Source organism: Triturus cristatus, chromosome 3_2 (assembly GCF_964204655.1).
Source record: "Triturus cristatus chromosome 3_2, aTriCri1.1, whole genome shotgun sequence".
Classification (NCBI taxonomy): Eukaryota; Metazoa; Chordata; class Amphibia; order Caudata; family Salamandridae; genus Triturus; species Triturus cristatus.
In genome coordinates this window covers 1,196,686,377-1,196,701,707 of record NC_140584.1, presented here as the reverse complement: position 1 = coordinate 1,196,701,707, position 15,331 = coordinate 1,196,686,377, and the positions used below count along the sequence as shown (strand labels likewise).

At 44.0% G+C, this 15,331-nt stretch overlaps 1 protein-coding gene across 6 annotated transcripts in view; it reads left to right on the top strand.

The window, feature by feature from the left end:
* The window catches only part of DNAJB2 (DnaJ heat shock protein family (Hsp40) member B2), a 258,095-nt gene that overhangs the window by 102,612 nt on the left and 140,152 nt on the right, over positions 1-15,331 (top strand). For all 6 annotated transcript variants that reach the window (XM_085650119.1, XM_085650122.1, XM_085650120.1 and 3 more), the window contains exon 3: positions 170-279. In XM_085650119.1, coding sequence (XP_085506245.1) covers positions 170-279 — 110 coding nt within the window. The remainder of the gene's footprint in view (positions 1-169; positions 280-15,331) is intronic.

Genomic DNA, 15,331 nt, shown 5'->3' with positions numbered 1-15,331 from the left:
CACACGGCACTGTCTGTGTCACTTGCGTAGGAAGAGCTGAGGTCCCTTGTGGACTGAACATATCTGGGTACACAGTGATTTTCTTTTCCAACCTACCTTGGTCTTGCGCCGCACTTTCTTTTCTCCTTTGTATCATGTTGATCACCTGGTCTTGTTCGTCCTTCCCTAGGTACCGGAAACAGGCCCTGAAGTGGCACCCAGACAAGAACCCGGACACCAAGGAGCATGCTGAGAAGAAGTTTAAAGAAGTAGCCGAGGCCTATGAGGTCCTCTCAGACCGTAAGACTCTGCGAACTGCCTTCTTGTTTCTTTCTTTCACTCTCATTCCTTTTCTAAGGGGGTGGGGGGGAACCCTACAGACACTGGTGGCATTTCTCCTGATTCCAGGTGCGGGCTCCAGAACATATATATTTTAAAATAACAGTTTTTATGGTTATATAATGCCAAATATAGAGGTCCTGCTCAAGGGATTTCCAAAATCCTCTGCCGTTGTCAATCAATCTGCTGTCCGTTGTCATGAGTGTGACTCTCAGCCGAAAGCACTGTTCATGCTGGGAGCTGTAGGCCAACCTTATTCTGGTTAAAGTGAAACAACTTTAATGTTGATTGAAACATCAACTCTTGCTGAAAGGCACATGACAGTGGCCAGTTTGCAGCTATCTCATCGATCGGCCATCGCAGCAGGATCACTGGTCTATCCCATCAATCGGCCATCGCAGAAGGATCACTGGGCTATCCCATCGATCGGCCATCGCAGCAGGATCTCTGGGCTATCCCATCGATCGGCCATCGCAGCAGGATCACTGGGCTATCCCATCGTTCCGCCATCACAGCAGGATCACTGGGCTATCCCATCGATCCCCTATTGCAGAAGGATCACTGTGCTATCCCATCGATCTGCCATTGCAGCGGGATCACTGGGCTATCCCATCGATCCGCCATCGCAACAGGATCACTGGGCTATCCCATCGATCGGTCATCGCAGCAGGATCACTGGGCTATCCCATCGATCGGCCATCGTAGCAGGATCACTGGGCTATCCCATCGATCGGCCATCGCAGCAAGATCACTGGGCAATCCCATTGATCGCCCATCACAGCCAGATCACTGGGCTGTCCCATCGATCCGCCATCACAGCAGGATTACTGGGCTGTCCCATCGATCTGCCATCGCAGCAGGATCACTGGAAAATTACGTGCTTTCATTTCAGTCTTTCTTTGTGCCGTGCTTGCTGTCTGTAGTTTGCTTCTTCTGTTGTCTGTCATTTGGAAATTTAATTTGAGCTATAATGTGGTTACAGAAGGTGGTAATTTGTGACTCTCAGATAAGCACCTCTCATCATAAACCTTCAAATTCAAAAACTATTGTCGAGCAAGATTGACAACATTTTCATCAGCTGCATGTGCCAGATGTTCATCAGCTGCGTGTGCCAGATGTTCATCAGCTGTGTGTGCCAGATGTTCAGCTGCATGTGCCAGATGTGTATCAGCTGCGAGTAGCCCAGTGCTTCGTCCTTGAACACAATTCTATATCTGCTGTGAAAGAGACAAGCGATAGCTATCTTTGCTCCCCATCGTACTCTGCAGTGGCTTCAATTTAAGGTCGCTACCGAGTCAGATGGAAACAAGCATTGGCATAGCCAATAGTTCTCGCGTTTGGGACCTTATAAGTGTTTAGTTATCCAGCACTATACCCTTGATACATCAACATCAACTGTTGCATGGCTAAACACTTCTAATGTCCCAAAGGCGAGACTTATTGGCTATGCCAATGCTTGTTTTGACATGCTATAATTGGTAAAGGGATTAGGAAGCATAAACTTTGCCTCTGTGCTCTTAATGCCATTAGTAGGAAAGCATTATGCCCTAGTGTTGCAAATGCGTCACCACGCTAAAAAGAAAAGTTGTGTTATGTGGGTGAAACAATAGTAGACAATTTATCAGAGGGCGAAAAACATGTTCGAGGCATATGAGCTGCAGATTGTACACTGTGCATAGATCGCCATCTGGTGTTGGGCCCGGATGTTTGCAGTTTGTTTTTCCTCTTGGAAAGTCTTTGAAAGTCACGGGATCGGTGACTCCTCCTTTGGATCATACTGCGCATGGGCTTCGGCTCCATCCTCGGATTGTTTTTTTCCGCCATCGGGCTCGGATGTAATCTTCACGCTCCGGTTCCGAATATTCCAATTCGACGATCGAAGCAGAATCCTCACATACATCGCGGTATTGTTTCCGATACCTTCTACAATCACCTTCTACATCGACGAATCTCCGGTTCCGGTCGTCGACGGTGGCCTTCGGGCCCATCCAGGCTCCGGTCCCGGCTGATGGAAAGAACTCCATTCAAAAAGTGCCCTCGATGTGGGTCCAAATTCCCCCACACCGACCTTCATGAGGTGTGCAACCTCTGCCTCTCCCCTGAACACGAGGCTCGAGACTGTCCGGCCTGCACGTCTTTCAGATCGAAGAAGACGATTCGAGATCGAAGAGCCAGACGCAACATGGCGCACTCCTCGACCTCCGTTCCAGTCGACATCTTCGGGGACAACGCCGAAGATCTTGGACGGCAGCACACCGAAGAAGACATCGTCCGCGCTTCCGAGGCCGGCGATTCAGAGGACATCACACCGGCGCAGAGTGTCGTGAGTAATATACCCCCTTCCACACCTCTGCCGACACCTAAAAAGGCTTCGGTCATGCCTTCGCCTCCGGGCCTAGGCAAGACCAGAGATACCGCTTCACACACCCCACCTTCGGGCCCGGTGAAGAAGCCACACAAGCCTTCCGGCGGCTCGGGCTCGAGCCAGCCTGCCAGCGGTGCCCAGAAACATACTTCGGCACCGAAAACTAAACCGGCCTCCACATCGACACCGAGCCCCGCACCGAAAACCTCGGGGTCGAAACACGGTACTTCCGTACCGGCACCATCTTCGGTGCCGACCAAACACCATAAAGCCCTCGGTGCCCATACTTCCGCACCGAAGCACATTTCGGCACCGACCAGGAAACCGGAGGTTCCCAAGCCAAAAAAGTCACCGGCTCCGAAAATTTCGGTGTCGACGGAACAAATATCGTCACAAGAACTATTTACACCTGATCCTTTACAAAAGACCCTTACTAAGGAACCAAAAACTGGACATTTGGTGCTCTCTTCCAAAAGGAGACATTTAGACAAGCCGGATCCACCTCCACCTCCTAAGAAAAAGGACTCTGCTACTTCCCCTTTCAGAGTACCTTCCCCTCCTCCTCTGCCTCCCTCTCCTTCTCCACCTCCACCCCCTCCAACTTCTCCCCCTACACCTTATCCAGACGATGATGATCAGGGGGACCCATATCAAGATCCAGGGGATGTGCCCCAAGACCCCACACCTACAGGATCCCCGGACCCATGGGATAACTATAATAACCCAGAAGTTCCGGATGTCCCGCAAGATGACCTTTATCCCTCCAGGCCATCTCCACCAGAAGACTCCCTGGGTTTCCAACACTTGCTTCAGAGGGAGGCACATTATCATGGGGTAGAGTTACACACTGACCCAGTAGAGGAAGACTTCCTCCTCGACACCTTTGATACCTCACATAGGTCTACCTCCACACTACCTATGCTTAAGGGTGTAGTAAGACATGCACCAGAGGTTTTTAAGGACCCAGTCAGGGCCAGGGTCATTAACCCACGTATTGAGAAAGTATAAGGCTGCCCCCACAGATCCTGCCTATATCAAAGGACCTGCACCGCTGTATTCCCTAGGGGTTTCCACTGCAAGAAAAAGGTCAAACTCCCAAGCGTCAGGTGAAGCACCACCACCTGACAAAGAATCAAAGCTACTAGATGCGTCAGGAAAACGCACCGCGTCCCAAGCAGCTAATTTTTGGCGTATAGCTAACACCCAAGCGCTATTAGCCAGATACGATAGGGCGCACTATGATGAATTAGAATCCATCATGCACCATCTCCCAGACAAGTACAAAAACAGGGCCCACAAACTAATCCAAGAGGGTAAAACAATTACTAACACCTCTATACGCTGTGCCTTAGATGCAGCAGACACGGCCTCCAGGGCCATCAACACTAGTGTCCTTCTCCGTCGCCATGCTTGGCTAAAAATTTCAGGCTTCAAACCTGAAGTACAGGCCTCCATTTTAAATCATCCCTTTGACCAAGAACACCTATTCGGTCCAAAAGTGGATGAGGCCTTGGAGAAAATGAAAAAGGACACCGATACAGCGAAATCAATGGGAGCGCTGCAATCACAAACTCCCAGGCGCTCTTTTCGCTGCTCTTCCTTTCGGAGCACCTCTAGAGGTTACTCCTCCGATAATGCATCCACTTCCCACAAATCCCCCACTCAGTCCACCTTTACAAAGGGGTATCAAAGAGGCGGCTATAGGGGCAACAACAATAAGGGCAGAGGCAAAACCAATACCGCCCACTCTGCCACACCACCTACCCAATGACTTCCCCCGGCTCCCTCCAGACCATTCCACTCCGGTCGGGGATAGACTGAAAAATTTTCTCCATGTCTGGGAGGACATCACCTCAGACAAATGGGTCATCCAAATTATTCGATCAGGGTACTGCCTCGAATTAACATCTACCCCCCCAAACATTCCACCCAGGCAACGCCCAATGTCACAAGAACATTTGACATTATTAAAACAAGAGCTAAACTCCCTCCTACAAAAACAGGCAATAGAACAAGTTCCCATCAATAAACAAAATTTAGGGGTCTACTCCCTATATTTTCTAATACCAAAAAGGGACGAGACGCTACGGCCTATTCTAGATCTGAGGCCCCTAAACGCATACATACATTCAGACCATTTTCACATGGTAATGCTTCAGCAGGTACTTCCGCTCCTCTCACACAACGACCTCCTCACCACACTGGATTTGAAAGACGCATACTTTAACATTCCAGTACACCATTCCCACAGAAAGTACCTCAGATTCGTAGTGGACGGACAACACTACCAGTTCAAAGTACTCCCATTCGAGGTAACAACAGCACCAAGAGTATTCACCAAGTGCCTAGCAGTAGTGGCAGCACACCTCCGAAGACAACACATTCACGTCCTCCCATATTTGGACGACTGGCTCATAAAAGCCACATCCTACGACCAGTGCGTGCGCCACACCAACAATACAATACAACTACTCCACCAACTGGGCTTCACCATCAACCACCAAAAGTCCCACTTAACACCCTCACACATAAAGCAATACCTCGGTGCCACTATAGACACCTCAAAAGCCATAGCCTACCCCAATCCAGCCAGGATTGCAAGCATTCAGGCTTTGTGTCAAACCTTCATACTTCAACACTCTCTTCCAGCAAAAGTGTTTATGCAACTCATAGGGATGATGGCCTCTTGCATTTTCATAGTGCCCCACGCAAGACTCCAGATGCGTCCTCTCCAAGAGTGCTTAGCACGCCAATGGAACCAGGCCCAGGGCAAACTAACAGATCTGGTGTTGGTAGACGGTCGCACCCATCGCTCTCTGCAGTGGTGGAACACCACAAACCTTTCCAAAGGTCGACCGTTCTTGGACCCGGTTCACCAAATAGTACTGACAACGGACGCATCGCTTTCCGGCTGGGGAGCTCATCTACTACACCTCACAGTGCAGGGCACATGGACGCCACAACAAAAATTACTCCACATCAATCATCTGGAGTTACTGGCAATCTTTCTAGCCCTGAAATCCTTTCTAAAACACATTTCAGGCAAGGCAGTCCTCATTCGCACAGACAACATGACTGCCATGTATTATATTAAAAAACAGGGGGGCACACACTCTCCACAGCTCTCTCAATTAGCACAGAGCATATGGAGATGGGCAATTCCTCACAAAGTCTTTCTCCTAGCCCAACATGTCCCAGGAGTCCAGAACACAGTGGCAGATCTGCCCAGCAGACACACACAACAAATCCACGAATGGGAACTTCACCCATGGGTTCTTCATCCGTTCTTTCAAATGTGGGGGCATCCACAGATAGACCTCTTCGCCACCCACGAAAACACAAAATGCCCAAGCTTTGCCACCAGATACCCACACCCATTGTCCAAAGGAAATGCGATATGGATGAATTGGTCAGGCAAATTTGCGTATGCTTTTCTGCCTCTCCCACTCATTCCATTAGTGGCGCGAAAGCTACAACAGCACTCTCTCACACTAATCCTAGTAGCTCCAACGTGGGCCAGACAACCGTGGTACACCACATTACTGCAACTATCGGTAGTACCACACCAAAAGCTACACCTCTCGCCATGCCTCTTAACCCAGAACCATGGAGAGATCAGACACCCGGACCCAGCTCAACTCAACCTTGCGATCTGGCTCCTGAAATCATAGAATTCGGGTACCTAAACCTTCCCCCTGACTGTATGAATGTCATCAAGGAGGCCAGACGCCCTACCACTAGAGTCTGCTACGCCGCCAAGTGGAAAAGATTTGTGGTTTACTGCCATAACAACACCATCAATCCCTTAGATGCGTCTATACAGCACATTATATGCTACTTACTCCACCTACAAAGGTGTAACCTAGCCTATTCATCAATTCGGCTACACCTCGCAGCGATAGCAGCTTACTTACAAAACAGGCAGCACCTCTCACTCTTCAGGGTACCTGCCATTAAAGCCTTCATGGAAGGACTAAAGAGAATAATTCCCCCCAGAGTACCACCGTCACCTGTATGGAACCTAAATATTGTTCTCACAAGGCTGATGGGGCCTCCCGTCGAACCTTTGCATAAATACGAACTACAATTTCTCACATGGAAAACAGCTTTCCTGGTAGCCATCACGTCCCTTAGAAGGGTCAGTGAAATACAAGCATTTACCATACAAGAACCTTTTCTTCAAATGCACCATAACAAAGTTGTTCTCCGTACCAACCCAAAATTCCTACCAAAAGTCATTTCCCCTTTTCACTTAAACCAAACTGTAGAATTACCAGTTTTTTTCTTGCAACCTCAAAGCGTTGCAGAAAGGGCTCTACACACGCTAGACGTCAAACGAGCCTTACTTTACTATATCCAGAGGACACAACCTTTCAGGAAAACCAAACAACTGTTTGTCTCCTTCTCTCCACCACACAAAGGCAACCCCATCTCAAAATCAGGGATAGCTAGGTGGATTGTAAAATGCATCCAGATTTGCTACCACAAAGCCAAGAGAACGCTATCCATTCCACCTAAAGCCCATTCTACACGAAAGATAGGGGCTTCCATGGCATTTCTGGGCAATATTCCACTACATGATATCTGCAAGGCAGCTACATGGTCAACACCGCACACTTTCACTAAGCACTATTGTGTAGATGTGCAATCCAAGCAACAAGCTAGTGTGGGCCAAGCTGTACTAAAAACATTATTTCAAACCACTGCAACAGATACTGGTGGTCGCCGCTAAGGTTGGGAACTGCTATATAATCTATGCACAGTGTACAATCTGCAGCTCATATGCCTCGAACGGAATATGCTACTTACCAGTATGCATCTGTTCTTGGCATGTAGAGCTGCAGAGTTGTACACGCCCACCCGCCTCCCTGGCTACCTGTATCTGTTCCAGTCTTTCCTATTTAGATACAACATACATGGGTTTCTTCACTATAGTCACTAAGCTCCATCTGTCCCTGCTGCCGAAAAACAATCTAAGGATGGAGCCGAAGCCCATGCGCAGTATGATCCAAAGGAGGAGTCACCGATCCCGTGACTTCCAAAGACTTTCCAAGAGGAAAAACAAACTGCAAACATCCGGGCCCAACACCAGATGGCGATCTATGCACAGTGTACAACTCTTCATCTCTACATGCCAAGAACAGATGCATACTGGTAAGTAGCATATTCCTAGTAGCATATTCCTCACGCAGAAAGAAGGGTGAAATTGCAAGAGAAAAATGTTGCACGCTGATGAGGAGCCAGACAGTGCGAGGGAACAGAACACCCACAAATTGGAGTCAATAATCTAAAATATATCAGGAAACAACATGTGTAAGACCAGCAGTACAGCCACTAAATTCTGCACCTAAAATGTACTTCATCAACAAATGCAAAAACCTGAAAAGCATCATCTTCAGACCCTCCCCTAAGGCTCATATGTGATAAGTCGTCTCTTATCTTATCCCACAAAATAGATACACTTTTTACATATACATATGACAATACATATGAGGCACTGAAGGTGTAAACCAACTGTCCATTACACATGGTCTTAAGCACCTACAGGTCGCAAAGAAAAAGAAATCACATGACCAGATGGGACCCTCCCGCACTCTAGAAGAAAATATGAATACCTCAGATGACAAAAATGCCTAAGGCACTCGTACAAGAGACAAAAACAACTCCATCCAAGACTTCTCGATCCTGATATTGAGACAATAGTGGACACCACCAAAGCAATGCCTTGACGCTGTATGGGAGCTTTAATTCAAATAAAGTGAATTTGCAAGTCAAGAAAAACAAACGTTTGCATGACAACGAGCAAAAGCAATAAAAAGCACAAAGGGCGAAGGCAGCGTGAAAAGGAGGACAGTGGCAGAAAACGTGATGCTTGAATAAATGTGGGAGAATGCTGGAGCCAAGTCCCTGCAATCCTATCCAATTAGTTAAATGACTACAATCCCCATTGGTGTTTGTTAGGAAACTGTCAGACCAAGTTAATGCAGCACAAACAAACATTGTTGACAATGTTCACACTGGTATCCTTCAACAAGATAGGGCATTCTTTTTGAAAGCAGAAATAGTTGGCAATATTTTTTTACAATGCAACTCTCAGTAAATACTGGAATTGGAATAGGAAGAATTAAAGCATTCACAATTTTGTGAGTATGAACAGTATAGGAATAGGGTTGTAAAGGCTCAAATGGCTATTGCGAAGAAGAAAGCTCGGCCTGTGTGGAAAACGCAGTGACCTGAAAAGGGGAAGGGGATAGGTCTGGTCTGATCATTAAAGGAGTCTCTTCATTTGAAGATAAATTAGGCACTTGCCTTATTTTCTGTGTAGTGATGTTTGAATTGCATTCGTTTAATCTGGGATGACCAAATTTTGAAACTCAAAAACAGGGGCATTCCACAAATAGAAGCAGAACTACAATTCTTTATTGACCGAATGACTTATTGACAGAATGACTTATCTAACAATGCTCCGCAACATAGAAAACACACAATGTGGCAATGATACGAATTAAACGAGACATTTGGGGAATTAAATGAAACATTTACACAAGGTATCACCTGTGTTAAGTAAATCTATTTCTGCTATGCCTGCTAGCTAATTCTATATTGGAACAAATTAAAACTTCTTCCTCTTTATTATACTGGGTGTCTGAAACCCGAAGTTTGTCGGGACCATTGGTGGAAAACCAAAACTCCCATGGAACTGCGGGATGTCTGGTCACCCTAATTATATCACATCTTAACTTCTAATCCATTAAACTGGAGTAACAAGTGCAAGAAGAATCTGGAACGCTTATTTTTCATCAGTTCTTGTTTGCAAATATGCTGAAAGATAACGAAAATAACAGCGCACAACAATTTGTTTTAGGACAAGGTAAATCGTATGCGACGGTGCCAACAAACTAAGGTTAAGGTTAATTCACACAAGACTACCATAGATTATGCAACGGGATCCTTAATTGTATGCTTCTGGTTAACACTGGAAAGGTTATTTTGTTTCCAAAGAGGCGACTAGGATGTCTGTTTGGTAAGCGTACAAAACATACACAGAACATGTTTTAAAAATGGAAGTGGAGAAAGGATTAAAATGAGACCAACGGCTATGTACTCAAGCAAACAGGCCTCTCGAAGCAGACTTTAATTAAACTAACTGCTGCTCGGTTCCTGACAATAAAATTAATGAAAACATGATATGGCTTCACTTACCCTTCAAGACTGTCATTTTAAAATGTGATCTCGAGAAACAGTTGGGACGATAAGGACGTTCGTTTATAAACTGTATTCCGGTTTACAATATTGGCATTTAGCATTTTTAACAGACCAGGGTCATTTCCATAAGCGAAAGGAAGCGGCTGAGGACATCCTGCCTGAAATAATCAAATACTGCTGTCCTTTTTAAGACAGCAGGTTTCTTCGGCAAGCACGTGGGTACTAGGTAGTAACAATTATTGAAAGTTTGTGTCCAAGAAGGATGAGTAATACAGACTTAACACCACTAGATGGGGGCATTGCACAGAAAATAGTTAATTGCCAAACTAACAGACCCACAGAGCGTTTCCCTTGCGGCCGCGAAAGGGAAAGTAATGGCGAGATGAGATAAGAAAGGCAGATGGCGGCTGCGCGCGTGCACGCGAGCGTGCACGCAAGCTTGATGCCAGCAAAGGTAGCACTTTGAAAACCCCCTTACTAAAGTCGAGCAAGCAGCGCATGCGCTGCTCTAGGCTCGACCTAAAAAGGAATTATTCTCCGCTGCGTGTTGAAGGTTCAGCATGCAGGACCCTAGTGTCAGCATGGAAGATTATGTTCTTTTATACCGAAAAGCTAGCCACAGGGTTCTACCACAATCGATATGATGTGAGTATGATTATGTAAATGAGCCTAAATCAATAATTGCAACTATGCAATGTAGGCCTGTCGCTCGAGGATGAATAGCGATGACTTTTGTACAGAGATTGCTAATCCTGTTATGTATGTCATGTACAGGGGATTAAGATATGATACTAGGAATCCTTATGAATAATAAATGAGGGAAGTTCCAAGGAAACCAATCGATATTTTATTCAGCACATAACTGGTTTAAAGGTCATAGCCAGAACCGTTATGCACAGCAAGGTAGGACGAATGTAGGTCTAAGGTCGCTTTGCTACTTGGGCCTAGGGTAGGGAACGTAACAAGAAGCTGTTTGAAAAGCTGTCCATCTGAAACGGTCTTCAGGAAAAAGATTTAAACATTTCTCTTTGACTTTTTAATAATTCCCTCTTTTGCTGGTCTCAGCCCCTGAACTCCGTGGCCTCTTACCGTTAGCACTGGGACACCTTTTTAGGTAGCTACACGCTCTATAAATGTATTGGATTGGATCAAGCAGAGGCTTTGCAGGGAGAAAAATGTATAAATAAATAAAAGTAAAGCACAAGTGTGTGTTTGTATGTAGATATATATAGATAGATAGATGGAGATATATATCTATCTCAAAACAATACCCTTTCAGGCATAGAGTGCCACATAAATTATGCAAAAAAGAAGCTGAGAACTTCGGGTAGTTCCCATGTAAAGGTGGAGAGCAGCTCCTGTATAGGGCACCCTACAACACTAGCGAGACTCTGAATTTGCTCACCTGAAAAATGTCTGCTTTTCTAACAAAGTTTTTAAGCATAGGGTTAGCACAGTGTCATGAACGCCCAGCTGTAAAATGACAAAAGCCTTTTACCACTCCAGGCACAGTATTACAACTTTGGATTGGTAAAATACCAACCACGCCAACCTGGAATGAATAAAAGCAACCCCCGGCATGTGTTACGCTACCATTATAGCTCTTCAGAGAGGTTTAGTTTTGTTCAGACATAAGGTAGCACCCAGTGTAAGGGGGGGGAGAAGGGGGAGGGAAGAGAAAAAAAAGAGAGAGAGAAAAAAAATGGAGAATATGTGTGTGTGTGTGTGTATATATATATAACACAACACCTTTCCTGGTTTCGGCGTGCTGCCTCCAAAAGAACCCCACGGCACTCCAGTGCAGGGTCAATTGCCAAGTTGTGATTTATTGCTCAGTCGGAAGAAAGCATCAATGCGTTTCAGTGCTCACAACGCCGATCATGCATACTGATAGGCATTTTAAATTTACGTGAATTACTTCTTTGTCCTAAACAAAGGACAAGCTCTCAATAGATACATGCAGCGTCATCTTAGAGTGTGTGTGTGTGTGTGTGTGTATGTGTATATATATATATATCACTGAAAAAACCATGGGTTTCACACACGTTATAGTTAGGAATTAGCATTTAAAAAACCTTAGAAATTCACTGAAAAAACCATAGGTTTCACACACGTTATAGTTAGGAATTAGCATTTAAAAAACCTTAGAAATTCATTGAAAAAACCATAGGTTTCACACATGTTATAGTTAGCTGGACATTTTACTCGTAAAAAACCAATGAAATTGCCCCGTTATAGTTAGTTCAGCTAACTATAACTCACGCGCCCGCAATGCACTGCTGATGACGTCACATATTACATCACTCATGACATGGTCAGTGACATCACTCATGACATCACTGATGACATCTCAAATGACATCACTGATGACCTCACTGATGACATCATCCAGTGAATGTGTGTTTTTCTGAAAATTAAATATGTTTTATATATGTATATCTCAAGGTCGATGGAAGAATAAATGGGTATATAAGTGTCTAAATGGATGATTCGTTTTTAAAAAATTGATTGTGTAACTGACTGATTAAGTGTATCTCTCACTTTGTGTATAAGTGGCTGCATGGGTTGGTGAGTAGCTACATGGGTGTCTATATAGGTTAGTAGTTGTTTTTTTGAGTATCAGTCTGAGTGTCTGTATGGTTCGGTGGGGGGTATTACGTAGTGCATAGGTGCATGAATGAGTGACTCACTGTTTGTATGTGTTGAAGACAGCATGTGTGCAGGACTGTATGGGTGGATGAGTGTGTGTATGGGTGTGTTAGTGAGTGAATGACTGTCCCAAAAGTGTCTTCAGGAGTAACTACATATGTTTTAAACTAGTATATGTGACTATTGGTGTATATATGTGAGTATATGTGAGAGGGAGAGATTGAAAGAGTTCCTGTATGAATAAGTATGTGTTTCTATAAGTGATTGTTTAAAAGACTAAGTATGTGTAAGTTTCCGTAGAAGTAAGTGTGGTGGTGTGTGTATAACTGTATATGCAGGTGAATGTATGTTTGATTCTTTATTAGCATGAGTGACTATGTGTGTGAGTAACTCTATGGATGAGTGGCATTATGTAACAGGATGTATAGGTGTATGAGTACATATGATGAGTGAGTACATGTATGAGTGACTGTATAGGACTGTTGGTGAATGAGTGGATGTGTATGTGGATCTTAGAATTACTGAAGAGGTTGTTGTAACTGGTATTGGTATGTCCATTGTTTTGAAAATTTTAGTCTCTATTTTTGAATGTGTGTATCAAAGCTTATATTAAGGTGAGAGGAGGTCTGCCACTCTATCACAAGGATGATGTCATCAGTGATATCATCAGTGATGTCATTTGAGATGTCATCAGTGATGTCATGAGTGATGTCACTGACCATGTCATGAGTGATGTAATATGTGACGTCATCAGCAGTGCATTGCGGGCGCGTGAGTTATAGTTAGCTGAACTAACTATAACGGGGCAATTTCATTGGTTTTTTACGAGTAAAATGTCCAGCTAACTATAACATGTGTGAAACCTATGGTTTTTTCAATGAATTTCTAAGGTTTTTTAAATGCTAATTCCTAACTATAACGTGTGTGAAACCTATGGTTTTTTCAGTGAATTTCTAAGGTTTTTTAAATGCTAATTCCTAACTATAACGTGTGTGAAACCCATGGTTTTTTCAGTGAATTTGCAAGGTTTTTTAAATGCTAATTCCTAACTATAACGTGTGTGTAACCCATGGTTTTTTCAGTGAATTTGCAAGGTTTTTTAAATGCTAATTTTTTTTTTTATTCTTCATTTTTTTCAAACATATTTTTAATTTAATTTTCTTTCATTTTATAAAGACTATGCTTAAATTTTTAAAATCCTTAAATATTTTTTTTTAATATATTTTTTAAAATAAACATGTAAAATTTATTACCAGATTTTTTTTTTTTTTTTTTTTTTTTTATAGTACGCGTACCGTAAGCTCACGGTAAGCGTACGGTTTACGCAACGTCCGTAATCTATCTACGCTGCTTGCGTATAGTTACGCACTTTGCGTAGCCGCACGTACTGCGCGTGGGACGCGTGCGCGCTTACGCCACACGCGCACGTTACGCGGAAGTGCCGGGAAATGACTGTTATGCGCATGCGCGCAAGCGCGTGTCTTTTTTACGCGCACGCGTACTTTTTGCCGTAAGCGTACCGTAAGCGTACGGTAGGTCATGTGATCTTGAAACACAACTTTTGATTGGTTGAAACTACTTTCAGTTCTAGAACTCTCCTACACCACACCCATTCCCCTCATTTCTGCTTGTGATCCCTTGGGAGAAGGAGCTGGTTTGTCTTTGGGATACAATGGCAGAACAGCAGAGCTCTTCTGAGAGTGAGGCTAGCACCAGCAGCACTGTCTTGAGGCAGAGATCGAGGAAACAAAAGCCTTCTTATGTTTGGGATTATTTTACTTTTCCAGAAGGCCAGCAAAAGGTGAATGCACCCTTAGTTACTTGCAAGCTGTGTAAGCGTGTACTTTCTAGAGGTAATCCTAACAGGAAGTATTCCTTTGGGAATCACACCATGAAGAGACACCTCCAGGATGTACACAGAAGGACACATGGTCATCTTTTTGGAGGTAACTCTTCAGAAAGACGAGCCAGTACATCCACAGCAGCTCAGCCTGGACCATCATCTGCAGGGCTGACTCCTTCTTCTGCAGGTCAGGTGAGCCCTTCATCTGTGGGGGGAGAATCTCCTTTTGCTGGCCCTCTGGAAATGAACCTTCGATTTCGGAAGGTTGATATTCATTGCACATTTTGTAAAGGTCTAATTTGTCATAGGGAGACCAGTGTTTCCCTAGTGAACAACAAAATAGATCAGCACATTTGTAGCTTTGAATGATTTTCCCATGCTTCCTTTCCTTTGTCCCTGCATGAACACAACGGTTCTTTTAAGAGCCAACCTTATCTTTCATCTTTTTTTTACATATGTTTTTTAAAACCTTTTTTTTTTTTTTTTTACCGTACGCGTACGGTGCGCGTACCTTTTTTTTATTTTTTAAAAAAAACACTAAAAATCAATTATCACATTACATTGTCCTTGAGAGACTACAATTATTATTATTGACTTACCATACTCACTGAAAAAATATTTATTCATTTCTTTTTTTAAAAAATAGTTTTAAAAATGTTTGTAGTTTTCGAAATTTTTCTATATCTATCTGGAAAAAAAGAAAAAAGTATTAATATTTTTAAAACATTTTATAATACAGTACACTTACTGCTCTTTTTTTTTCGGGCCAAGTGAAAATCTCTTTTTACAATTTGAAATCACTTTTACAGACTGACACATTATGAAACCACTTTTTTTTCTTTTATTTAAATGCACATGTCCAAGCTGTTTTTTCAGACCACCACCATGTGCATTCTCTGTGACTGCCTACACTCCACCAAGGGCAACCAGCCTTAGTGATGCTGAATGTA